The sequence below is a fragment of the Serinus canaria genome, chromosome 1 (assembly GCF_022539315.1).
Source record: "Serinus canaria isolate serCan28SL12 chromosome 1, serCan2020, whole genome shotgun sequence".
NCBI lineage: Eukaryota > Metazoa > Chordata > Aves > Passeriformes > Fringillidae > Serinus > Serinus canaria.
In genome coordinates, this window is record NC_066313.1 from 29740205 (window position 1) to 29767865 (window position 27661).

At 42.1% G+C, this 27661-nt stretch overlaps 2 protein-coding genes across 4 annotated transcripts in view; one reads left to right on the top strand and one right to left on the bottom strand.

Annotated features, from left to right (window-relative positions):
- The first annotated feature begins 107 nt into the window (after window positions 1-107).
- Window positions 108-15736, top strand: AAMDC (adipogenesis associated Mth938 domain containing). Of its 2 annotated transcripts, none has more exons than XM_009102706.4 (4): window positions 108-189; window positions 3660-3810; window positions 8077-8172; window positions 8929-15736. In XM_009102706.4, the coding sequence occupies exons 2-4, from the start codon at window positions 3679-3681 to the stop codon at window positions 9067-9069; spliced, it is 369 nt and encodes a 122-aa protein (XP_009100954.1). In that variant the 5' UTR covers window positions 108-189; window positions 3660-3678; the 3' UTR covers window positions 9070-15736. The 2 variants fall into 2 exon arrangements, with proteins under 2 accessions (XP_009100954.1, XP_050827556.1); XM_050971599.1 differs by having other exon boundaries at window positions 8936-9092.
- INTS4 (integrator complex subunit 4) overlaps window positions 14830-27661 on the bottom strand; it is a 32713-nt gene continuing 19881 nt past the window's right edge. For both annotated transcript variants that reach the window (XM_018908353.3, XM_050971589.1), the window contains exons 16-23: window positions 27011-27104; window positions 24653-24733; window positions 22789-22919; window positions 21809-21868; window positions 20008-20167; window positions 19558-19701; window positions 18693-18813; window positions 14830-16395 (exon numbers count right to left, since the gene is read on the bottom strand). In XM_018908353.3, the coding sequence (XP_018763898.2) occupies window positions 16202-16395; window positions 18693-18813; window positions 19558-19701; window positions 20008-20167; window positions 21809-21868; window positions 22789-22919; window positions 24653-24733; window positions 27011-27104 (985 nt within the window). In that variant the 3' untranslated portion in view covers window positions 14830-16201. The remainder of the gene's footprint in view (window positions 16396-18692; window positions 18814-19557; window positions 19702-20007; window positions 20168-21808; window positions 21869-22788; window positions 22920-24652; window positions 24734-27010; window positions 27105-27661) is intronic.

The following is a 27661-nucleotide window of genomic DNA, read 5'->3' on the forward strand; positions in this document are numbered from 1 at the left end:
GGAATGAAAACAAGGCGGTGCAGGGGCGGGGGGTAGATCGACCGACCGACCAATCAGAACGAGAGGGGGGCGGTCCCGGCGGGGAGCGCTGTCCAATGAGAGCGTGGCAGCCTGGAGGCCCCGCCTGCTCCCCGCGGGGTCGGGCGGAGGCGGAGCCTGGCGGGGCAGTGGGGTCGCGCGCGCGGGGCGGTGAGTGTGGGCGCGTGACGGACCCTCGGCGTGAGGGGAGCGGGCGGGAGGGCGCGGCCGGCGCCGGGGCTGTCCCGCTCCTTGTGCCCCGTCACGCCAGGCCGTGTTTCGGGCCGTCCTGAACTGCGCCTTCCCTTCCCAACTCCCGCCCTCCACTCCTCCGGCGGTGCTTCTCGGCGTTCTCTGTCCTTGTCTCCTTGCTTCTCTCCGCTGTATTCACAAAATGCTCTTCCCCCTCTTCTCTTACTACCGGGTCCCCGTGACCTCCCCGGTTAACTGCCGTCACAAGGCAGTTGTGCCTTGTGAAAAGGAATTGCCGAATTCCTAAAGTGTATTTTCCTCCTTCGTGAACTTGATACCTTCCCCCTCCCTACACAGTTGATCTAAACTTCTCCCGTCCTTTCTGTTTGCCTTGTTGCTGTCAGTTTATAATCCTGACCTTCCTCTGGCTGCTCAATTCTCTGGAATGGGAAGTCGCGCTTCTGCTGACCCTGCTCCCCGGCAGCGCTGGAGAACCACGTTGTCTGGTGACGCCTTACAAGTTCTGCCCAAAACTTCACGCACACCGATTTACTCTTCCCCTTGTATCCTCTTCAGTCTCAGGTTGCCCCTTGGATTTTGCAAAACTTCCTTTCTTTCTGCAGCGTCTCAATAAAATGTCATCTGGTGCACTGCTCTCGTTCACCTCTTTTGTTCCATTGGTTGCTGGCTACCTCCACAGAAGAAAGGTGTGCTCGAAATCTTAAAGTCCACCAGCTTACCCAACTGCAATTCAATCTCAGCTTGCTTCCGCTTCCTTCTCAGCTACTTTTGTCTTCTGCCATCTTTATCCACTGCTTCGCTTCTCTCTTTCAGTATAGTCTCCTGGCATAAACATGCATTTTGCCTCCTTTTAAGTTCTACTTCCTTTATTTCTGATGTTTTTAAACTCTCACGACTTTGCTTGTAGAGTCCTGAGCCATTTCTGCTCCTCATGTCTTCGTGTTTGGACTACTGCAGTTTGCCGAAACTGCAATTTTAGGTTGTACTTACAAATCATTTAATTCAAGGTCTCTTTTGATCTTAAGTGTTAATGTATATTTTTATACTTTACATTTCTCACAGTGAATAATTAAAGAAATAATTTGTTTGAGAACTATTTTCTCGCTCCTCAGTGATTGGACCATGCTCTACACCCAAGGATGCCCAAAGTTTCTATCAATGAGTTCATTCTCACTTTAAGATATTCTTATTTATTCTAGTGGCCTGACCTTACTGATAATCTCTGGCAGTATTATATGAAATGGCTTTAGAGGTTAAATTTTTATTTGTGCCTTGTAAGCTGTGTTGCTTAATTTCTGCTATTTACTTATTTTTATGCTGTTTGGAAAAGATAGCATGGAATCCTTGCTCTCCCATTTGCAGTTTGTGCCTCTTTGATTGCACAGTTCCAGCCTTGTGATACTGTTTGGACTGGGGAAGGTGATATTCCTGATCATCTTATTGTTCATTCACCTCTGTCTAACCTCCAGGTCTAATTCTACCATTTCATCTGAAAAGAAGCACAGGCAAAAATTATTTTCATTCATCAGAGGCAGATTCTGGGTGCTTTATTCAGCCTTTACTCTTTGATTTCATTCTGTTGGGACTACTGCTGGTTATTTCTTCAGCTAGAATATCCCTTCAGGCAGACCTTTGGAAAAATAATCTTACAAATCTTTGTTTGAATCCATTGCATCGTGGATGTGCGATGAGAGAATCTAGACTGCATTAATCCAAGCAAGTTTTGGTCCCCTGTAGGTGCTTGCCTTGCTTCCTGTTTGACAGGCCACTAACTTCACACAGGAATGAGAAGGAAAATAATTGCCCCACTGTCCTGTGTGAGAAGCACCTCTGGCAAACTGAGTCCTGTGCCAAATCCAAACTAATGCACTTTTTCCTTCATGCAGTGTTTTAGGTGGGATACTGAGATTTGCTTCTGGCAGTCAGTCCAAGGAGAGCACGTCCTGTCTGGCAGTGCTGCATCTTTTGTAGCACGTGCAAGACCGGAAGGGAGGCTTCCAGGAGGACTGGAAGCGTGGTCATCCAAAGATTTATCTTTTGCAAGGGCAGTGCCTTTAATCTGTGCTGCCAGGGTTCATATAATGAATTTAAGCTATTCAATTCCTGATGAATGTAAACAATTAAAAAATAAAGGGTGAGAATCTGTGCATATGGAAGGATCTGCCACAGAGATGTTCTGGATTAGGCAGAGGTGAACCTCTTTTTACTGGAGAAACATCAAGATTTTTCAAAATGTGGATTTTGGAGGATGTGAATTGGAAGGGCAGAAAGGTGACCCTGCCCTGGAGATGTGTCAGAGGACTGCCATGCTAGTCCAAAGCATTTCCAGGGTATCATCACCCTGGGATTCCTCTCTTGCCATTCACTGCCTGAATCACCACAGCAATCAGACTGCAGTACCTGAGGGACTGTGAGGAGGGAAAAGCTTCTGTGGGGAGCTGGCACAGGGGCTTGTGAGACAGAGTCCCTACCCTGCTGGTGCCCAGCAGTGATTGTGGAAGCTGATCTCAACATTGCTGCAGCACTCACCAAAAAGCAGTTGGGATACAGGGGCACTGATAAGGCTCTGTCAAGTTCCAGGCAACAGACATCAAAGGAAGATGTGTACTAGTGGTTGGCTGCTAAAGGAAAATGGAAGAAAATAAAGTAGAGACTTAGAAAACATGACTGAAGGGATGTTTATTTAATCTAAATTAAATAAAAGAAAAATACTGCGTGAAATCCTCAAGAACAACAACAAAAAAAAGGTGAAAAAGACAAAGAATAAGCTGTTCTACTTGTCCCCAACAGAAAGGATTAGAAATAATGGATTTAAGTTGAAATAATGAAGATGGAGGTCAAACAATTAGACAAGTTCTTGTTTGTCTGTATAATCCTGGGAGACTTGGTCTCTGTCAGCAGTGTCTGGGGAAAGGTTTGACCCCTTTACATCCCTGAAAGTCTTGTTTTCTGTAGCAATGTGACAGTGACACTCTTTGGTTCGTGGCTTTACTGTTGGGTTTGTTTGGCATTTCCTTTTAACCTCATTTACCACTTAATTTGTAAAAGAAGAAAGTGGCCAACAAAATAGTGCAGACTTCTGATCTTTTAGGAATTATCATCCTCATTGTTCCTTTTAGGGAGTTGATTAAAACCTAGATGTGAGAGGATATTCTGGGACCTGATCCCTGTTGATAGTTTTAAAAGTTGAACATCCAATACTTGAACAGATTTAGGATGTAAAATGATTTGTACAAAATCCCCAAGAGGACTGGTAATTCAACAAATCTGCTGATCTTCAGTTCAAGTCTGTTGTCACAAAACCACGTGGATAAAGTCTGTAATAGCATTTCCTTCCTAACTCCTTGGGGCGAGGACAGAATTTTCCATTTTTATTAACGTGCTGCATATGTTGGCCTGATGTTAAGTATTAAATATCCTTTTTCCAGACTTTGGTTCCACTTTGTGATGTCTTCCCCTGAAATTGCTTCCCTTTCTTGGGGTCAGATGAAGGTGAAAGGCTGCTCTACAACATATAAGGACTGCAAAGTATGGCCAGGAGGAAGCCGGACGTGGGATTGGCGAGAAACTGGGACTAATGTAAGTTTACTGGTTAGTACCTTGCATTTAAAACAGGACTCTGAGAATGGTCTAGAGAACAGTGTTTAAGTTCCAGACAGAAATTTCAGTGAGCTGCCTTTTTCATTCATCTAGCCATTAGATTTTCCTGGTAAGAATTGAGTGTCTGTTTTGGAGGTGACTTTGTGGGGGGACAGAGGGCTGCAGTCCCACTATGTCCCACACGCAACAGGATATAGCAATTGTTGCCCTGAGTTCTGACAGCCACCCTCACCAGACAACTCTCACACACCTTAGAGCTCTCAAGCAATATTCCTCATCTGTTTAAGAGTGCAGTTGTCATAAGATGCCAGTTACAACCTCTCTTCAGACTGTCTAAACAGAAGTTATCTTGAGTGAGATAGGAAAAGAAATTATGAAAAGTAAAAAAAAAAAAAAAAAAAAATTGACAGTTACTGACCTTGCATATTTGGAAGACAACATTGCATATGGTTTAGTTTTTATCCTTTTCCTTGGGGTCCCTTGTACATATTTTGGAGGGAAAATATGCAGATACATTGTCTCATGCACTATTTTCTCTGTGAAAAGCTCACAGTCTGGCTAATCACACAGTGACTTCTCTTGGTAGCCATATACTAAGTGCTTGCCCTTGTGATTTTTAAAGTTTACCTGTAAATGCAATCAGAATTGGATGAAAGTACATGAAGCAGTATTGATGTTTCTGATTTAGAAGCAGTATAGCAATATTGCAATAGGAACTCGATGTTGATAATTCTCCCCATATTATGACTTGCACTGGGATGGATGATTGGCTAGGAAAAAAAAGTTCCACACTTTCAAAGCAAAAGCAGAAAATAAGAATGTAGTGACCAGGCCCAGCACCTGCAGCCGTATCCATGCAGAGGATGCAGCTCTCTTGGATTCATTTTGACACAACTGAAACGCAAAGCATTTGGATTTGCAACTTCATCTGTAATCTTTGGGAGAATAGAACTTTTTCAACCTGTCAGAGTTCAGTTTATGCAGAATATATAACACCAAGAGAAAGGTGCTGCTGTCATGCAAAGATATCTGCACCTTGCAGTGAAAAAGGTAGCTGTGTATGTAACCTTTTAAAATGTACTTCATTTATGGCCTGGTTATTAAAAAATAAGTTTTCACTGGCTGTTCAAAGGGCTGGGTTTTGTGGTGAGAGTTGCTGTCTGCTTGTTTAACAATATCATTTTTGTACTTTATATGCACATGGCTGGAGAAGCAGAACAGGTAACAATAGCCAAAAGGTTCCCAACTAGTTCCCATTCCAATCACATTTTTATATTTATTCCAACCACTGGAAAAATTTGGTTTCAAATTATAGGCACTTACTAACATTTAGGAGGCTGTGCTTTCTTTTGAAAGTTTCTAACAAGAAATATAATTTTGTCATAAGTGCAACGTTTAAATCCATAAGTTTTTAGAGGACTTGCAAAATAACTCATGTTAAATTAAAATTGGAGGAGAAAAAGAATAGTTGGGTTGTCTGGAGAAGTAGGTTTTCTGGCATCCTTTTTATTTAATCAGGAAGTAAAAAAATATGTATCTAAAGTAAGGCCTTATATAAGTCACTTGTAAAGCTCCTGCTTTAGGTCAGTTCTATCCTTGCAGCTGAGGAGTGAGGTAATTTTCTTTTAAAATAAGTAGGAAACAACAAATATTAAGAATAGAACTAAGGTTTTTTTAGACTGCATCTCCAATGTTGAGAAGAACTGTCAAAAATTTAATTTTGTCAGCACTGGAAACAGTAAGATTCAACAGCTGCATTTTCTGCCCAGTTTTTTAAAGATGGAGTTGTTTGCCTACTTTCCTTAAGTATGTTTTTCCTGGAGGTAGCTGGAACTGAAGTGTGGAAAACAAGCAGTGCTGGTCATGTCCTACACTCTAGTTGGAAATAAATTGCTTCCTTTCCTCCTCTGCTGTCGCACTGTTGTCTAGTGAAGCATTTTTTCATCAGGAAAATTGTATACCTGGCCCTGCAAGGTTCTGTAACCGAGCACTAACAGTTATTGTGGCCTTAACCCTTGGGGATGAATGGCACCCTCTCTCCCTGGCTGGCTGCATTTCAGTGCCGTCTGCTAATGGCAGAAGAAAAGACGTAGGTATTGCTGAAATGAAGGCCAGAGAACAGAGCAGGCAAGAAAATCTGCTGTCAAATCAACAATGATACAGTTATTTCATCATGTTACATGTTTCCTGTAGCAACAGTAGTTTCTTACTAGCATCAAAGTGTCCTGTGTAACCAAAGAAAATCCTTTTGTTCCGTGGCTTTAATGTCTCAGGAATGTTTCTCACGTGACAGCAAACCTTCCCAGAATTCTAATTATTGTAATTGCAGTAAAATATACCAATTCTTCTTGTCTAAGTTTTGAGTCTACTTAAAAACCCCAAAGGAAAAGCATTGCCTATTCTGTCATAAATAAGTACTTAGAGTTATTTGGTCTGAGAAAGCTCTGCCTATTCAAGTGAGTTCTGCATTCCAGGTGTGGATATGGAATGTACATGGACTAAGGGGAACACAGCCTTTGGTCCTGGCAGCCCAAAGGGCCAGACATGTCCTGGAGTGTGTCAAGCACAGCAAAGCTGAGGGAGGTGCTTGTCCCACTCTGCTCTGCACTGGAGCAGCCCCACCTCGAGTTCTGTGTGCAGTTTTGGGCACCTCGACATAAGGAGGACGTCAGACTGTTAGACTGTGTTCCAAGGAGGGTGATGAAGATGCTGAAAGGCCTTGAGGACAAGGCTTATGAGGAGCAGCTGAGGTCATTTGGCTTGTTCATCTTGGAGAAAAGGAGGCTGAGGTGTGACCTCATCACAGTCTGCACTTTCCAGAGGCAGGGCAGTGCAGGCAAGGTGCTGATCTCTCTGGTGACCAGCAGTAGGACCCATGGAAATGCAGTCAAGCTGCAAGGGGATGTTCAGATGGGGTGTTGGGAAAAGGCGCTCCACCCAGAAGATGCCCGGGCTCTGGAACAAGCTCTCCAGGGGCGTGGTTACAGAGCAAGCTTGTCAGAGTTCCAGAAGCACCTGGATGATGCTCCTAAGTCATGGTTTAGCTTAAGATAGTCCTGTGAATGATTCTCATGGACCCCTTCCAACTTGAGGTGTTCTATGATTCTGTGAACTTGGAGAACCATAAAGGTGAATCATCTCTGTTACTGAAATTTCAGACATGCTAAGGACTTCCTTGTGGAATAAGTTTAATTCACTCATTGGAAGTGGCACTATACCATAGAAGGCTTTTTTCACCTGCAGCTTTAGGAGCTCATGTGTTTGTTTCAGCTGGAAAAGTCTTACTTTCTCCATTCTCCTTGAGTCCACTGTGGCATTACCTACTTCAAGTGAGAAACTCAGACCTCTTGAGAACTCAGAACTTCAGAATTCTACTTTAAAAAAAAAAGCGGAGGAGGGACAAATAATATTTCTGTTTTAAAAATAAAAATACCCACCAAAGAGGGGCCAAATTATAGCCACAGGATGTCCAGTATCTTACTCTTGACCACATGGAGATACATAGAAACTGAATCCAGGAGAAGAATAAGGGTAACATAATAATGTTTTATATCAACATTATAGGTGTGTTTTTGCATTCATATGTTTAAAGCATAATAGCAGTAAATGGGTGTACTTTTTAAAACATCTGATAATTTGCTGTGTAAGTTCCTTCTTTCTCTGAGGCATTTGGATTCAAATATTCTTTTCTCAACATAAAGAATAGTGCAGAAATCCAAGCTGTTAACTGAAATTAGGCTACCCAATAAATTCCAGTCCTCTTTAGTGAGATTTGCAAAGTAAACAAGAAAATTATTTAATAATTTTGATTATGTGAGGAGTTCTTTGTATTGAAAGTGAGTAAACTTTGGCTTGCAACCATCTTTCTTTCAAGTAGATTTTGTTATTTTGAAATCAAACAGCAGTATTGCTGCAATTTATTGATTTCACCTTAACTGTTAATATTTATAAAATGCCAGAAGTTAGACATAAATGTTTAAGAAATTTGTAATGCATCTTTTTGGTTTTGACTGTTTAATATGGAATTATAATCTTGCCATCAATTAATTATCATCCTTCATCTGCATATTAAATACCCTTTTCAGTTTCTAATGTTTTGTACTGTGTGTACGTACAGAAGAGGGTTGTGTTACATTCTGGTTCTGCTAATTTACCCTGCTGCTCTGTGTTCAGGACACAGAGACACAGCTTTCCTGGTTGATGCTGTCAGTACACAGACTATTATTTTCCTTCCCTGACACTTAGCATTCTCCAGGAGTGCAGCCAGCTGACCTTGAAGAAGTCGTCAAGAAGGGTGTTAAAACTGTGGTGATTGGTCGTGGCATGAGTGAGGCTTTGCAGGTAGGTTTTTGCTCTGTGACAAGCATAAAGAGAACTGTTTGTTTTCCTTCTCCCTCTGATTAGGAGGAAAAAAATTAAATCGATGATGCTTCACTGAGAGGGAAAAAACTGAGGATCACTGTGAATGAGCTCCTGTCAAGGGTCCTTCAGGTCCTGAAAGAAACATTATTTGAGCTCCTCTGTATTAGTGTCCATGTCAAGCAGTAAACAGGTTTATGTTCTGCTACAGGAGCAAATGAAACCAGAAGAATTTTTCAGGATGTCATTAGTCCCTTCCTCTTGCAATAGGTTATAACTGGCTTTCTAGCCTGCTGTAAATACTTTGGTAATTAGGTATTCTTGTCACAATTGTTGCCAGGGTGTCATTTCAGCAGATAAACTAGCTACAGAAAGCTCAGATCAGAAGTGCTGAGCTTTACTTGGTGAGAAGCAAGTCTTTAGCTTTCTGGTGGGATGAATAACACCTTCTTTAAATTAAATTCCTTTAGTTCCAATTCTATTTATTTTTGTAAGAGAGGACTGCATTTTAAAGTGTGCTAAGGAGGTAGGGGAGCTATGTGTATAGAAGTAGCTTTATTGAAGAGAAAAAAGATTAAATCAATCATAGACCTATCTGAGCATTGTAATTTTGGCTACTGGCAGTTACTTAAGTCATGTTTAACAAATGGCATCAGTGTCTGGTTTTCTACAAGTCTTAACAGTTTAAGGGGAAAATAATCTGATTATTGCTTTTGTGATTTCCTTTTCTCTTCCGAGGTTCCAGCATCCACTGTGGACTATCTGAAGAAGAACGGGATTGACGTGCTGGTGCTGCAAACGGAGAAGGCTGTGGCGGAGTACAATGCCCTGGCTGCTCAGGGTGTCAGAGTGGGCGGGGTCTTCCATTCCACCTGCTGAAGCGCAGCTCATTCCGCCTTCCCGGCCCGCGGCCAAATCACGGACACACCTCTGCTGGATCAAATTGCACTCAGCCACTCAGCGGAGCGTGAACTTACGTGCCAAGGCATTTGTGCACTGACCATCGAAAATGCAAAGACAATTTATTAGTTCAGGATTTAAACAGATCGAGGGCTCACAAAAGGCGGGGCTGTTAATGTAATTAAATAGTTTAATTACACAATAATTTCCATGTATTGTTGAGATTGACCTAATTTTCCTCTGAAGGCTGTCCACAGTCTTGCTACTTAACTTTTCACCTGTTCACTAAATCAGGAAATTATGTTTTGAATACTTTTATTACATTACTGGCTACTGGAATGCAGCCATAAACTAGCTGATGAGCACAGTCAAGTGGTAGATATGAAGCGGTGGTAAAGAAGCACTTTACCACCACTGGATAAATAAGTTAAAAATAAAATAAATTAAAAAGCAAACCCAGAACATAGAACTTTACCCCCTGCAGGTGACCTCAGTCAGGGTATTTGCCAATTTATGAACATCACATAATAGAGCACTTATAAATTTTTACTGAGCCTGAAAAAGGGGAAAGATGTCAGCAGGGTATAAGCATGAAACCTGGGCCTTAAAGAATTTTCTTATTAATTGCCAGTTCTGAGTATTGAGCTGTCTAATACATATCTATTCAGAAGTTCTTACACACTTAAAATAATCAAAAATGTGTGTTACAAAACTAGAATTTGCAGCATAAAACATTGATATTTAGGAAATCAGTCTGAATTGTGCTAGCAATGTACTGCTGGCAAGCTGGGGATGCATGTGAGACTTGTTACTGGTCATCCTTATCTGATGATTTAAACGTTGTGCCAACAAACATTATTGCACTGAAGATTCAAACAGTTCTCTTGGTTGCTGTTTTTGGTGGGCTTTATCAATATTGCCAGTTACAAATCTACCTCCTGTAGATGTTTTTTCCCACCAGGCTCACCATTTCTTGTTCTGTACATAATAATTCTGTGTGTATTAATGAAAGTACCAAGACAAAGCTGTAAAAGCCCTGAGGCATTTGGAGCTATCCAAGCAGTAGTAGAGAGGCTTAGATTGATAGGAGAGCACAATAACTTTCCTAAGATGCACAAAATACTATGTTCTTTTTCTGCTATTTGCTCTAGTAATCATTTAGAACCTTTTATCTGATAAAATATAAAGTGATGTAAAAGCAAAGGGAAAGTGAGTACTTGAAACTTTCATCTTGCAGTCTTCTAATGACAGCAGTGTTTTCTGTTAGTGTATCTACATTTGAGGCAAAATCTTACATAACCCAGCAAGAACTGCCTTTCCAGCTGCATCTGTGTTGTCTGACACAGCAGCTGGTATAATGCTCATTGTAGCTGTTGTGACATTTTTCTGCACAACTTGCCTGGTGTGAAGAAGGTGAACTACTGACTCAGAAGACTGTGGTCACCCCAAGGGAATGCCAGCAGAATGAGTTCTTACCAGCCCACAGAGTGTGGAGACTTTCTGCACTAAATGTTATCTGATAGTGAAGGTGGTTTGACTCTCTTGATCGTGGTCATGTATTTGTGTTATTTTATGACACAAATACATGACCACGATCTGGGCCTTAAGGCAGCCTCAAATGGGAAAAGGCTTTGTAATGCTTTGGCTGAGAAAACACTGCAGTACTTAAAAAAATGGAACTACGCGCATTACACTGTTAGGAGAAGTTGACCTAACACCTTATCTTTCTCCTCCAGGTCTGTTTTTCACTTTTTTTTTTTTTTTTGTAACATATTTTCATGTAATGTGGCACATTATTGGTGATGCCACATTCACCAAAGCTGCCTAGCTCAGGTCCTGCATTTGAGACAAATACTGTGGGCTCCTCACCCTGCTGCTGCCACACGATCTGTCCTCCCAAAAGGCACGCAGGGAGCAGAGCCCATTTTACATTGCCAGCTGACTGAGGTGTACCCTACCCAGCTTTGTGCTGCAGCCTTTTAATTCTTCCCTTCATTTGGCAACTGGTAGGATGCAGAAGATTCCACTTCCAAAACAGGGAGCTGCAGTGTGCAAAGAAATTGATTTATTTTTTTAAAGGTAAACTGCTAAGTTTCCCCACCACCAGAACAAAATTTTGGTGTCAACAAGGAGATTATTTGCTGCAAGTTTTTCCATCCATATCTTCTCTTGCTGCTCTCGTCACAGCTTCCTGAGTCAGCACTGTCAGTTCCCACAATAGCATCTGTTCCACTTGGGCTGCTCCAGTCACTGAAAGCCCGATTTCCTTCTTGGTGACTGAAATTGCTTTGCTAGATGGTGGAAGCAGCTGGGATTGATTCATCAAAAAATTCCAGCAGAGCACAAACTGGTATCTTTGTTAGATTGCTGCTTTCAGCTAGAGCCATAAATAATTTGTTAAAATTATGGGCTCATAGCCCAAATCATGGAATGCACTTTTATAGAGCAGGATTTCTCACATACACCACTGCTCTGCCTCCCACCAGGAAAACGATCTCCCAGTAGGCAGTGAACTCCCACCCTGCCACTGAAATTAAAGCCGAGCTGCGGCTGGGCTGGGAGCCAGGAAGATTCCACCCCAGCTGCTCTGCCGCCGAGTGGGTCAGTCCCCAGCCTTTATCTTTGTGAAGCAGCATGTGTGAGCTGGCAGCCCGCAGAAACAGGCCATAAAAGGCTCACAGACACCAAATGCAACACGACCAGCATTTTTAAGGTACATTGGGTAGCGTTTGTGCAAAGCCTGGCATCCACAAGCCTTAAAACTTTATATTTTGAAGTCCCACTGATACTGCATTAGCAAACTGTAAAATAAAAAGACAGCCTTTTCTGCATCCCCAATGCCTGTTACTAAGAATAAAATGGAAGATGCCAGTGAAATAAGATGAAAAAAGTGATTATAAATTTGACAGGATTCCAGAGGAAATAATCTCTGTGGACTTGAACCCAAGATGATGACCAGTACAGCATGGTGGAAAGTGCAGGTCTGATGAGAAGCAGCTGAGGGAGCTGGAAGTATTCAGCCCAAAGGAGGCTCAGGAGGGACCTTATCGCTCTCAACAACTGCCTGAGAGGAGACTGTTGCCAGTGGGGTGTCAGTAACAAGTGACAGGACAAGAAGAAACAGCCTTAAGTTGCACCAGAGGAGGTTTAAATTGGATATTAGGAAAAAATATCTTTCCCAAAAGTGTTGCCAGGCTTTGGAACAGGCTACCCAGGCAAGTGGTGGAGTCATCATCCCTGGCAGTGTTCAAAAGGTGTGTGGATGTGGCACCTGGGGCCACGGCTTAGTGTGGGTGTGGTAGTGCTGGTTGGACTCCATAGTCTTAGAGGTTTTTTCCAACCTAAATGATTCAGTGATGTCATACAGTCCTCATTTAAATGCATACCGTGTTTATTCATCTTCCCAGGAATTTGTTTTGTACTTTTTGCAGTGAGTGTCCCTGCCCATTTACTTTTTTTTGTCCTTTTTAAAATAAGATAGGTGAAAGCCACACCAGGTGTGAATTAATGTCTCATACGCTTCAACTTTGTTCCCAATATACTTATTGTTTTATGAGCTCTTGACTCACTCAGTAATTGAATTATTTACTTGCAAATTTGTGTAACGAATTTCACTGGACTTCAGCAATCTGGATATGAATGTCCCACTGAAAGCATTCAAAGCTGGGTTTCCTACATAAACAGATGCCTTATTTAAATTAAATTCATAAAGTTAATGGTAAATAGGACAACACATTTTCAAACCACTAAGCTACCCCTCTTTCACGAGGTCAGCATTCTCCTTGCTCTGCCAGATTCTTTTCACTCTTGCTTCCATCTAACTAGCAGGTACAACACAGAGGTGAGGAGTGTTTGAACATCGTTGGTTCTTAGCAAATTATTTGCCCTTCCTTTGTAGATTGCTTAATCTCCCTGTGGGTGCAGCTGTACTGGCACACTGTTCCTAGACTTGGAACCATCTGAGAGAACAGAAACTCCCCATACTTGGGTGACTGTCATCTGAAGTCCTCTGTTCCCCCTTCAACAGAGATGAAAAATGCAAATTATCTTTGTGCATGACTAGAGCCCTTTGTTTTTCTTTTCATTCGGAGATCAATCATCTTATAGGCAATTGCAGTGCAGAAGCCCAACAATTATCCAGAATTAAAGACAACGGGTGAATGGCCTGAGTGCTTCTGAGACAACACAGAGCATGAACTCTGGTATTTTTGAGAGCAGAAAAACCTTCATGTCTCAAACCTGGGGATGGGTACAAAAAGTGAACATCTGTATTCCAACAACTACAATAACCCTTGCTTTTTATACACATTTCTTTTCCAATTCCCCATATGTTGCACCATGGTGTGAAATGGGCAGTCCTATACACATATACAGGCTGGGTGAAAAATGGATTGAGAGCAGCTCTGAGGGGCAACACTGTGGGGGTATTGGTGGGTAGGCAGCTCAAAGGACTCATCTGCCTTTCTGGGCTGCACGTGGGCAGCAGGCCAAGGGAGAACACTCTCCCCCCTCTGCTCCACCCTGGTGAGACCCCACCTGTAGTGCTGCATCCAGCTCTGGGGCTCCCAACATAAGGATGTCAACATGAGGAGTGAGTCCAGTGGAGACCATGAAAATCCTGAAAGGGCTGGAGCACCTCTGCTGTGGAAACAGGCTGAGAGAGTTGGGGTTGTTCAGCCCAGAGAAGAGACAGCTCTGGGGAAACTTGAGACTCCTTCCAGTACCTGAAGGGGCTACAAGAGAGCTGGAGGGGGACTTTTGACAAGGGCATGAAGTGATAGGACAAGGCAGGGGGGGCTTTAACCTGAAGGAGAGAAGGCTTAGATTGGATGATGAATTAGTCATCTGCTTGCAGAGGTGAAACTGAAGGAGGAAAGGAAAAGCTGTGATTTTTTTTTCCACGATCCAAACCAGGAATCAGAGAAAAATCTACAGAAGAGAAGCCAACTGCAGAATGCTCTCATTAGCAGACTGGAAATGTTCATAGCAGCCTTATATTTTCAGCTTGTTTTAGGCATCTTGAAATTACAGATGGAAGAACTTTTCCACAGCCCTGCAGTATCTGATTCTCAGCAGCAACACAGAAGGCACTCACTCTTTGCCTGGTATGTTATATGGAAGGGGATCAAGGACAGCATGAGGAGAACAAAATAGTAGAAATTTGATCCAGTACTTAGCAAAAGAGAGAAAGATGCCTAAATTTTGATATGGAAAATATCTGCTGTGCCTACCACAGCATCCATTGTGGTCTGGAGCCTATGGACACCATCTAAATTAGAAACACTACTGAGATGACAAACTGCAGAAAATACTGGTGAAGTGCAAAAATGAGGGGAAGAAAAAGGAAAAAGTCTGTAATGAGCTCACTCAACTTGTCAAATATGTGCCCAGACACAGCCTCCTAATGAGAGATACATCAACCCTGTCTGCTGGGAACTGAACTGAGGATGCCAAAGACAAGTCAGACAATAACAACTCAGCTGTCAGATGGGCAGGCAATTTTCAAAGCAGTGCCCTAAAGGTGAAACACCAAAAAACAGTTTGTAAGAGCGGAAGCCCTAAGAAAGTAAACTTAATTCAAGGACACCTAAAGCAGCAGCAAGTTCTGTAGTTATGAGCCTTTGGGCTACAACTCACCAGTGCTAAAAAATATAAATCACAAAAAACATGCAGTGATCTTACTAGCCAAGAACCATGCAGGCATCCATGTTCACTCATGTTATAAAAAAAGAAACAGAATAACAGGAGTTTTCCAATTTTATTGTAGGAAAGCATGTAAGAGGTTATTTACACTAAATACAACTGGAAAGTATTTCTTCACTGTTTTGTTTACTTGCTAAAAATACACCTCTTTTTTTCAACTGATTCATGAACACAGGCAACATTTGGCTGCTGCACTAGAATGTTTCACACATCAGGTCCTCCTAAAAAATCCTACCAAATGACTGCTACAAATCATAGGAGGCTACTCAGTCCACTAAGCCTGGCACACAGAAGCAATGCACAGACACACTTCCTGACAGGAATGCCAGATGGATAATGTTTTAACTAAATTCTTGTCCCTCTGTACTCCCAGCTCACCTCCAGTGGGGAACACTGACAAGCTGCCCAACTGCTGCTGAACAGAGGGTGTTTGGCTACTTCAACTGACAAGAAAGACTTTGAGTGCCAAAAGTGCTGCCAAATTCAAAATCATAGATTTTCACATCCCACTAAGACTGGTTCAGGCCAGGATCATCACACAGAAACAGATCCTGTAAACTTGGTGGATTGTGGTTAGGAATTTCCCAACTGGCAGTTAATCACATTGCTCCTCAAGCTGTACAAAGGTGCAACAGGAGACAAACTGCTTTGTTGCTGTAGCTCAGTAACTCCACGTCCTGCTGACTGAATTTCTGCCACCTGCACCAAGAGGTTCCTCCTGCCCCTGCACCATGAACAACCTGTGCCTGCCCCAGAGCTGGAATAGCCTCAGTACAGCTGTAAAGGATGCAGAACAGCAATTGGCAATTTCCTTCCTAGGTTCTCTTCTCACACAAGAACAACAGTACTTTTTAGAATATTATTTTTCGATTAAGCAATTAGGTACCAGTGCACAAATGCAAGTTTTAGACATTGAAAAAAAAAAAAAAAAAAAAAAGGAAAACCCAAAACACCAAAACCAAAACAACCAAACCCAGAAAACCCCAGAACCAACCAACAACCCCACACAAAATGCTGAACTCCTCAGCTTCACTTCAGAGTACTGTAAAAATAACATTGATTTATGTGCCCAAGCATTTACATAGTAAATACATAGCAGAAAACCTAGAGGCCTTGGAGAAAGACTTTTGATAGGTAAAAACTGAAGGTACAGCCCAGTGAAATTACGACTGGATTGTGAACTGTTCTGTTACTGTTGAGTCAATATAGAAAAACCTGCATTTTCTTGAAACCCCTCCTAACTAGCAGAGTAACTCCTGTTGCCTGCTGCTTAAGAGACCAACTGCTCTTTAGCAGCTTTATTTTGACCCCCTTTAGGCATGTAAGGGCTGTTTTGGCTTGGTTTGCTCTCTTGGACTTTGCATTTGGACACAACAAACCCCATGAATAGGTTTTTTAGCACCAGCCTTCACCGCCTGGCAGGTTTGGGCATTATATACACCTTGACAGGTTTGCTGAAGGGGATGGTCCCCTCTATGCCATTTTCAGGGGGTGGGAGAGCCTCCAAGCTCTCACTCCAGGTAGATTTAGAAATTCTGGTAGATGCTTTGCTTCTGTTGGAGTTGTAAGCCAGCAGCAATCGCACTTCAATCTGACATGGCTCTGCAGAGAAAAAAAATAGAACAATCCAAACATGATTGTCATTGCACAGTGAACAGTCAACATCAAATGAATTTTAATTTCATGTATGGTGGGTATGTACAGAGCTGTTCTGGAAAGACCAGAATCCAGCCTAGTGTCTGAAAACAAGCTTTTGGCATTACAATCAGCACAGCAGAACTGAGGACTGTTCTAGGTTTATCCCCCTCTCTGTCATCACTTAAATCTTAGCACTGACTTGCAACTTTCTAAAATAACTGTTGGAAAGTAACTCCAATGAAATAATAACAATCATTAAAACCCCCACAGAACTAGCAGGCCCTGCTCACTGTATTTATGTCAGGATCAGTCCAGATGACATCTAGCAACACTTGTGGCACAGGATATTACTTGAAGATTCTCTTTTGTTGGAAGTTTTTGCATGCCAGACAGCCTCCTCCTCTCTTTCACCAGCTATGCAGCTAGGCACAGCAAGGTTCCTAATACTGTCCATAGGATAATTTAAATTTACTCTTCTCACAGTGGTCATAAAGAACAGGGGTTTCAATTTACATAGTATTACCCTGCCACACTTACTGCTGGACCTACATACAAAACAAAATTCTCATTTCTAGACTGAAAACCAGATTTGTTTAGGTTTTCTTTATGGACTGTACTGGTTTGGGCTGGGATAAAGTTAATTTTCCTTCATAGTTGCTTGCATGATGCCTTGTTTTGGATTTGTTACCAAAACAGTGTCAATAACACAGGGATATTGTAGCTATTGCTACACAGTGCAATACCCATGAGTTTTCTCACATTGCCCTTCTGATCCTCTACCTGTCCCACTGGGGAGTGAGCACCAGGTGGTGTGTGGGACTTAACTGTATATCAGGGATAACCCATAACAGGACCACATTAATGAAACCTAAATGAAACCTGCTGAAACCCACAGGATTTTAAGATGTAGGGGGTCTCCAGCTGAGACATCATCAGCACCACACAGAATACAAGAAATAACTCTTTTGCACATTTACTCCACACTTCAGCCAACACCTCCCTGAGCTCACCTTTCTGTCAGTCCACCAACTCTTATTTGCAGCCTACAGTCACCTCTTTCATTCTGCTCTACACCTGGCAGTTAATCAGTGCTTTGTACTTGAGCATTCTCCTTCCCAAGCATGCTCTTTCTACTGGCCTTAAACAAGTTTTATTGTCTTGAATTTCAAGGCAATTTCTCCACTTGAATTTCAAGGCAATTCTGACCCTGTTTCCTGACCCCCTCCCAGCTCAGTGTCTTCCCCCTGTTTTATATGCCAGTGTCAAAGTTAATGATTAAAATAATGCCTAGAGGAGACACCAGAACAGAATCCCTGAGGGTCATGCTTAAAATGTCCTTCCAGTGAACACTGCAGAAGTAGAAATAAGGACTTCAGATCTCTCTGGTGAAGTAATAGGATCAACCCTTAAACCCAGATACTTCCAGTCCTAGAAACTACCATGTTTTCTTCTCCAAAACAAAACAAAGACAGCAGGATGAGTGATTACATCATGAGACTACTATATAAAAAAAAAAAAAAAAGGGTATGTGAAGGAACAAAGGAACAAAGCAATCAACCAAATCCTGTTGGTTTAAAAAAAAAAAGATCAACAAATACAATGAAAAATTGCTTAGGGAAAAAACCTCTCAGAGGAAACCCCCACATTTGAATGAAGGTGAAGAGATTAAAAGAAAACAGGACAAAGGGAGCTGTGAATGAAATACACTTTGCTTTTGCTGTTTGAAGTCCACAAGCCAATTACTGAAGTGCTTCCATAGGGAAGTGTGAACAGCAGCTGAGACTGAAGGCAAATGTTGGAGTCACATCATCATCAGAACTAAAAGGGAGATTTTTAGGGCATTAAAAGGGTGAAAGTTGAATCAGCAATGAAATTGTACTGCTGTACTGTCTCCTGCCATGCTCAGATACCTGTGAGACCTGAAACAATGACTTACAAGGAGTCAGTTTACCATGATCCTTTGCCTTTACCTCAGGATGCAAACCTGGCTCTGAGAGCTGACTTTGCTCTGCACACGAGTGGGTGACCTCACCTTGAACACAGCTCTCATGTGAAGGCTCCCACGGCTCTCTCAAACCAGCAGCCTCTCTATTTCCTTACAGAGCAGCAGTGCCTGGTAAACGGAGCTGCAACTGCTCAAAGGCCTGATCAACACCAAGGGCAGCACCAACCACAGCTCCAGGATCCTCAGAGCACCCCAGACTGTGGATATGTAACTTGTGTCTAATGGAAGTGCAGCCACAGAGCCACATTAACATTACCTGTCCAGGCTGTGTGAGAGAGGTAAACCTGAGTTATCAGCCTGTGCCTCCCAGGGCCGGGATTTCGGAAGTCAGCTGGTTTAGGATGGATTAGCTGTGCTTGTCCATCAGGATACAACACCTAGAGGGGAACAAGAAAAAAAAAAAAAAAAAAACCAAAAAAACAATAAAGGAATGACAACTGCATTGGGGATCTGCATAGTGGAACAGTGCATTACTTGGCTGTTTACTGTCTGAGTTAGGAAGGCAAGACAAGTGGGCTTTAGCTTGGAGCCAGGAGTTCAGCTGCCCTGGATAAAAGAGCCACATGTTGCCATTCAAACCCACAACACAGGTGGAAAAAAGGCCACAGTGACATCAGCTTCTTCCTCTGCATTGTAACTGAGGTTTTTGTTTCTTTGTTAAGCAGTGATGCTGCATATTTTACTTGGATCATACCACTCCTACCTCCTCAGCTGCATCAAAAACTAGTGATTCAGCAGCAGGAAGAAAAGCTGGAAATACAGAGAGCCAAGAGCCTGCATATTTTTGTGCGACTCAGAACAACTTCTTTTGCTTCTTCTCCTCCCACTAGACCAGCTGGAAGCCCAGCAGCATTTATTGGTGTTCATGTCCATAACATACACAGTGCACAAGGAAGCACAGAATGACATCCAAGTGCTCAAAGCAAACTCTCAGACTGCACCCAACTCAACTCTTAGCGTACTCCAGACAAACCAGTTTCTGAATGACTGGTCAAAACAGAGAAATCCAGCATTGTTACTAATAAAATGTATCATTATTTGCAATCTAGAAGTATTGACATCCTTAAAGAAACTGCCCCAAGACATAATCTTGTTTGCATTTATGTCAAATGACTTCTTACCTGAACTTTAACAGTTCCTTGGGGATCCTGCACATGTTCCAGAGTTGCATCAACATCCAGTGCCACAACCAATCCTGATGTAAACCTCAGGGGATTATCAGATTCACCAGTAGGCTCAATGATATTTGCAGTGGCTCTATGGAGCTGTTAGGGACAAAGCAATTGGCAAAAATCAGAAGGTGGGGGAAAAGAGGAAAGAAAAAAAAATCGTAGCTACTACTGTTCTTAACAGAGACCTGCATAAACTTTGGATTCTTTTTTTTTTATATTGCCAAGAATTACTAAGTTTTTAATGTTTTTAGCAGTAGTCCTGAGGACGCTAGATAAGAAGACAAACAAGAAATAAACGTGTCTAACAAGAATTCTAAAAGCCTCATGGTGTATCAGAAAGTAGTCAGATGCCAAGACAGTCCACAAGGATATTGCTTTTTCATTTTCTGTTAAACCAACCTGCTCTGGAAGAGGAAGGTGGAGGAAGGTACTTTGCCGCAGTGTTGTCTGAAGAATCTTGACCACTTCTGAAGGCTTGGATGTCACAAGTCTGGGCATTAAGTCCAACAATTTATCTACAAAACTGCCTTGCATATGTGGGAGCTCAGAGATGAAACATCTGTGTGTCAATAACAGATTAAAAATCAAATATTTTTTCCAACTCTTTCCACAGTATTGCTGTTTTTAGTCAAGCTACTTAATCCTTTTATTTAGTTATAATGACAGAATTAGATACCTGCCTTCCTCTTCTGTTGTGTCTCATCCATAAGAGATGACTTTGGCTACTTGTGTTGGGAATGTGCCTTGTGCTCAAACTGGCACCATCAAGGTGGTGGGGGCAGCAGGTCAAAGGAGGGGATTCTCCCCCTCTTCTTTGCCCTCATGAAATCCCACCTGGAGTACTGTGCCCAGTTCTGGAGTTCACAGTGTAAGAAGAACAGAGGAGTCCATGAAGATGCTCAGAGCACCTCTGTTATGAAGACAGGCTGACAGAGTTGGGAGTGTTCAGCCTGGAGAAAGGAAGGCTGCAGGGAGACCTCATCACAAATTTTCAGTACAAGAGGGGATTTGTAAATAAGACTTTACCAGGCAGATCATGACAGGACAAATAAGAATTGTTTTAAACTACAAGAGGAAAGATTTAGATTCTATTTTAGAAGGAGATCCTTCACTGTGAGGGTGGTAAGGCACTGGCACAGGTTGCCCAGAGAAGCTGTGGAAGCCCCATCGCTGGAAGTGTTTAAGGCCAGGCTGGACAGAGTTCTGGTCTAGTGGAAGGTGTCTCTGCCCATGGGAAGGGAGTTGGAACAAGATGGTCTTTAAGGTCCCTTCCTACCTAAACCAATCTATGATTATGTGATTCCATGATTTTACGACTCAGCAGGGAATTGGACAGCTAGTCCAGAGATACAAACTATCTTTAGTTGGCTGAGCAAAATTTTACTTCTAGCTCTGACTATATTCACATTTATTATAAGCTTGGCAGCTGTGGCTGGTTAACTGATAAGAAAACAGGACCAAATCTGTCCTACCCTAATGCCCAGCTGGAGCTGGAGGACAGAACTCTTCATTTCATGTGTATCTTTTCCTCACACTGAGTCTCAGAATTTAGAAGCAGAATTTGTCACTATTTCACAGAATCAGAACCACAGAATGGTTTGGGTTGGAGGAGACCTCAAAGATTACCTGGTTCCACACCCCTGCTACGGGCAGGGACACCTTTCACTAGAATCAATGTGATCATCAAATTGACACTTAATACATCTATACTCTCCCTGGAAGTAAAGGTGACTACTAAGAGGAGGCAAAAGCAGGAGATAGGGCCAGGAAAGATACTGCAGAATTCTTGTCTGACTTTTTGCTACATGTTGAGTACATCAAGGGTAATCTGCTTTTTTATTAATCTTTGAAAGGTCAAAACACTCTCAGGACTCCAGGAGATAGAATAAAAAAATTAAGTATTTATCAAAACAGCATCTACTCAAAGTAGATAAATCCTTATAAATACAAGAAAAAAAAACAGCAATTCTATAAAAAATTAATTCAGAGCACATATTTCTGAAGTACCAGCATAATATCCTGATGTTAAGGACTTTAACTACAAAGGTTCTTCTTGCTTTATTATTATCCCATGACAGTTGCCAATGTAGGACAGCAGGGAAGGGAGATGTGAAGAGATGAAAAACAAAGTGAATATCCCCTGATGACAATGGTGGTAGGACTTTCTAATATAGAGTGAAGAAGCAATGGAGTTTGTCACCTCTGAAAGGAATCCACTTCTTGGAGGAATTTTTCACACATCCCAAAAAGAGGTTCCACTCTGTAATGAAAATAATATTCCTTGGTTTACTTTTAAAGAAAGAAAAATGGCTCTATGGCTATACATATTTAGGTTGTTTGGAACCCCATTAAACCTCCTAAAAATGGGAAGATCTTGCAGTTTTTGACCCAAAAAAGTAATCCTCACTTATCTATATCCCTCTCTCACATAAAAACCTCTATCTGCATAAGGCACTAATTAAGTTCCCGAAGCCACTATTAGAAAATACTCATTTTCCACCTATAAAACAAGTGGTTAAAAGACAAATATATTATGGACCTCCATGGTAACACGGTAAATTGATGGCAACAAACCTGAAACAAAAGTAAACTAGGACAGTAACTAATTTGCTCCAATTCTACCAGCTGGAGTTGTCATTCTACAACCATGTGTCACTTCTTTAACTTTGGCAGCCAAAACAAACCACTCAGAGCCTCTCATGTACCTAAGCCTGCACAGGAGCAGTTTCTGTCTGAGCCACACACAGCAGTTGCAGATCAGTCAGGAGGACAATACTTTCCTAATGCTAAAAGCATCATTGCTAAAATTTCATTGCTGAATACTTAATGAAGCAAACATGTTTGGTGCATTCTTCTGATACATGACTTTTCCCCATTTAAACAGGTCCCAAATATCAACTCTGCAATGTTTTTAACCTATTTGTACGTTCATAAAGGAGAGAACTCAACCCCCAAAACCCAACTTCCCAATAGTTTTGCCATCTAATTCAGGATTATGTCCCTATACAGCTGTATCAAAGGCAAAAGAAGCTCCTTTGTTCTGAATTACTCTAGCAAATTGTTATTGGCACACTGCCCTGTTATGTGTCGAATTTATCCTTGCTGTTTTTTTAAACAAAGCTTAGGGGCAGTAATCTTAGAGCTAACCCTAAGAAGATCCTTAGGCCAGGTCATGCTTACCCTCTGGTGGTGCGGGCAGTCACTATCAGCTGCAAGGCCTTCGCTTGCAGTCTCATGTGGTGAATAATGACCACCTGTCTACTTTCCACTCCGCTGTACATGAACTCCATTTTGTAAGTTTCTTCCAGGATCTGCCAGACAGACACCACAGGGATAAAAAACCATCAGACTGTTAAACCCTGGTACAACCATGATCACCAGATTCTGGCATTTTTATCTCATTCTGAGGAGCACATGAAGCAAGAGGAAGTGCCCAAATTAATACAGCTGAGTTCAGTATGACTGTGCAGATGCCAAAGAATTTTCAAGTTATTTAACAGGGAATACTCCCTCACCTTGCATTGATAGCAAGTGACCTACATTCACCATCACAACAGAAAACACTTTCAAGAAGGTTCACACACTACTCAAGAGGGCACCCAAGACAAACATTTCAATCAGAGAAGATTTCAAAAGCTGAAAGACTTTTGTTTCTACTCATCAACAGCAGAGAAGGCTTTGATGAACAGCAGCATCTGTCTATTACATCTTAATTATCTGAAGACTCAGTATCAGCAGAGTTTCCCAACAGATCCATGAACTTGTTTTTACCCTAGATTTATTATCAGACTATTTATTATCAGACCTTGCTTGCTTCTTTCCCTTTTCTTAGGGCTCAGCTTCAGTTTTTCGAGGATCTGATAATTTATAAATCACAGAATCAGAATAACTCAGACTGGATGGGACCTCCATAAACCATCTAGCCTGGTTCCTTGCCCAGAGCAGGTCTCATTAGATCCAGTAACTCAGGGCCACATCAAATTGCAAACACTTCCAATGACAGATTCCCCCCACCTCTCTGGGCAATAGTACTTAACCATCCTTACAGGAAATTTTCCCTTTATAGCTGATCAAAATTTCTCATCATTTGCCAACTGCCTCCTGTCCAGAGTAGTCTGGCTCTGTCTCATTTATATATTGTAATGATGCAGTCCTAGACAAAAGTAAATCCATCCTGAAGCCTGCTCTTTCCAGGCTGGACAATTCCAGTTCCCTCACCCTTTCCTTGCAGGTAATGGGCTCCAACCCCTGACCACATTGGTGGCCCTCTGCTGAATTTGCCCCAGTTTGTCAGCCTCTGCCTTTTACTGGGGAGACAAACACATGACACAGCCCTCCAGATGGCATCTCCCCAGAGCTGGATCATTTCCCAAACCAAGTCATCCCAGTTGCAGTCAGCCTCCTGCAGTGTCTCATATTCAATGTATTGAACATGATGAGGTTCATGTCATCCCAGTTCCCCAGCCTGTCCAGACCAGCAGCCATGCCCTCCAGCACATCAGCTGGTTCCTCATTTAGGAGGACCCTTACCACCTATTTATTCAGCCACAATCCTGCAAGTCTGGTGAAAAGGAAATTATGTGAGAATGCATCCAAGCTCTGCAGCTTCCATTGTCCTCCCCTTGCTCACAGCACCAGTCCCCTCACCATAGAGAGCTGTGGTGGTGATCAGCCATAATTTATTATTGAGAAATGCATTCTGGCTGCTCCAAGTAGCTTTGTTTAGGAACAGCTTTTATAAGTATTTGGCACATAACCTTCCCCAGGAAAGAGGCAAAGACAAGCAGCCCACAGTTTTCTGGGTCTTCTTTCTTACTCTTCTGGAAGATGAGTGTGATATTTGCCTTTCTACAGCAGCCATGAAGTTCCCTCCCTCCCCACTCATCTTTTGAAGAGAATAGAAATTACCCCAGTTTGGGGGACTAAGAGTTTCTTGGACAGATTACAGCAATGGAAGGTCAGAAGTGTATAATTGTTCCATGGCCAACAAAAAACTCCTGCCCAAGGACTGGCCTCTGGGCAGGCTCAGCTGTTTCCACCTCACCTGTTTTGCTGCAGCAGATGCCAATGCATTCTGTTTCAGATACAGGGGAGCTGCCACATTCCACAACTTCTCCTGCAAGGCCTACAAGAAAAAAAGCATGAAATTATGATTAATATCCAATTCAGTCTAAACAGTTGGTTGAAAAAGCATACCAAAGTTTTCTTTTTTGCTTTTAAATACAACACAGGGAACCAAGGTCTCCAAAATATACATTGTTCTATAAAAAAATAGAGATTACTATACAACTAGAAAATATAAAGGAAGTTGAGAATAATATTAACAAAGCTGTGAATGAGAGACTCATCAAGCCAAACTCCTTGTACTTCATAAAGAAAACCAAGAGCCCACACGTTATCAAGCCCCTGAGACCAAGATCAGGGCAATCTCAGAGAGAAGGCAAAAAGTGGGAATAAAAACAACTGTCCCCAGAAACACACTTACTTCCACAGCCACATTTCTGAACCTTCTGCTGCTCCACCAAAATCCTGGAGTTACTAGGAATATTGTGTCTAATTCAGCTGCTTACATTGGTATTGAAAACAAACCAAAAAAAAAAAAAAACAAAACAAAAAAACACCCCAAAACAAACAAACAAACCAGAAAAACCCAAAACCAACCAAGCAAAAAAAATCACAAAAGCCCAAACCAAAAATCAAACAAAAAATACCCACAAAAACCAACCAAAAAAACCCCCCCCAAAAACTCCAACTGTTTACCACACCCTATTTGCTTTATATTTTAAAAAAATTGTAGAAAGCTTGAGTGGATGATTTATATCACTGCCTCATTTTTGAAGCTGCCTGTCCTTAGACAGAGCTATGCACAAGGCTGGCTGTAGCCAAAGTTCAAGAACAGACTGTATCCTTCACCGAGGCTGGCCCACAAATCCCAGCCAGCTACCCCTAAAATCACAGCGTATGCAGAGTCTTTAAAGGTATGGAACCTTTGGAGCGTTGAGAGGCTGGGAAATGAAGATACTTTTTCCCCTAGCAGTTTTTTTTCCTGTTAAGAAAAGAAGCAACTGGAAAGAAATCTACTGAAAAGGGCTACTTGGACATTCAGGTTCTCAAAATTTCTAATTGTATTGTATGAGTGGAGGGTGCCCTTGCCTGTAAGAAGGGGTCTGGAATTAGATGATTCTCAAAATCCCTTCCAACCCAAGATACTCTGTGATTCCTGATATTATCAGTTACTTTTCATTCCATGCACATTAGTGACTCCTCTGCATCACTGATCTATTGACTGTTCTACAGCTCAAGCCAAGAATGGCTGATGCAGCTTTTACCCTTCTTCCAAACAGAGCACACCTTTGCCAGATGCAAAAACCATCTGGTTTATTCCAGTCAAACCCTGGAGAAGGGCAACAAAGCTATCTCCAAATGCTAGTCCTCTGCCTGTACAGCACATTTCACTTTGGATTTAGCTGGATTGTACTGAACTGTACCACTGCTCATCTGAAATACTTTTGGGTGATAAATATATTCCACGGATTTGAGGCCTGCCATGAGATATGCCAACTGGCAACCATGCATTAGCAAAGCAAGTGTAATCCATCCTTGGTTTTACATAACAAAGCTTTCATTGTGTCTCTTCTGGAAACCTCTTTGCTGCTTGCTTTGGTTCTTGCTTTATATTTGTGTAAGTTACACTCAAACACCAAAGAATGCCAAGAGACTAACTTAAATAATACTGCCAGCTTCCAGCCCTGAGCAATCAGATCCAGTGGAATCCCTGGCCATGGCAGGGGTGCTGGAATTGGAGGGTCCTTTCCAGCTCAAGATTTCCTATGAAGTAAAAAATTAGTTCCTGTTTACAGCAAGAAGCTGACTTTGAAAAGGGACTTTTGCAAAGGGCTGCTGCAATAGTGTCTAAGTAGCCACTTGACCTGCTAATACTGAATAGATAGATCATTTCAGCACTATAAAAGAAACCATGACTGATATCAAGTCTTAAGAACTCCTCTGGCACTGATGCCAATAAAGCTTTCTCTGCAAATCACCATCTATAAAAATGGCAGCAGTCTAACAAAACACATTCCAGTAGCCACCAGCAGGGAAAAGTTACTCTCCTACCACAGTTGCCCTCAGTGTGATTTCTGTCAGATAATAAACTCTGCACTGACAAAATGCCCATGAACCAACATAAACCCTAAGTGCAGCAGCAGAGGTCTGCATTGGCAAAGTTACTGCATAAATTATTTGCCTCAGGAGGGAAGCTGGATTATCAGAAATCCCCAGAACCTGCTCTTTCATCACACATAATTTTTCAGCATGAACATCAAAACATGAAAGCATGCCACTGTGATGGACTGGGGCATTTTTGAAGATCAGCTCAAAAAAAACCCAGATGAAGTCAAACCTTGATGAGGAGCAGCTGACACTGAAGGTAAGTTGCAGTGAAATCTGCCATCCCTGCCAGTTCTGACTGCAGCTCTCCAAGCCTCTGAAGATCACTGAAGCATGTGGAAAAAAAAAAAAAAAAGAGAAAATAATGTTGAGACAGAGAACAGTTTAATCCAAACACACTCAGAAGGCAGTGACAATAAAGCCAGCTATTCCTGCTGCCTGTTTTTATTAGAGCAAGCACCAGAAACAGCAGCAAAACACACACTACAAAGCAGTTTGCACCTTGGGACTTGGCATGTCCCTTCTTCTGGGAAGCTGACACCAGCACAGCAGTGGAAGCATTAAGTCTTTCAACCCACATTACTCTGCAGCCCCATGGGAACCACACAGAGTGGCAGCTCCAGATTTAACTTAAAACACTCCAGCCCTCTACAGCAGCTAACGACCCATTTGTGTTACACTGCTGGGAAATCAAACTATTCACGTTGGCTAAGAAAGGTTATTTGGAACGTGTTAGGCTCATGCAACCAAGTGTATCTGAAATAGAGCTGCCCTTTTAAGCCAAGCTAGAATCTGATGTACTGATATTTGCCCAACTAGATGGTGTGTGCTACCTGGTATTTCTTGTAAATCATCCAGCAATATAAGCAGCTTTTAATATGAT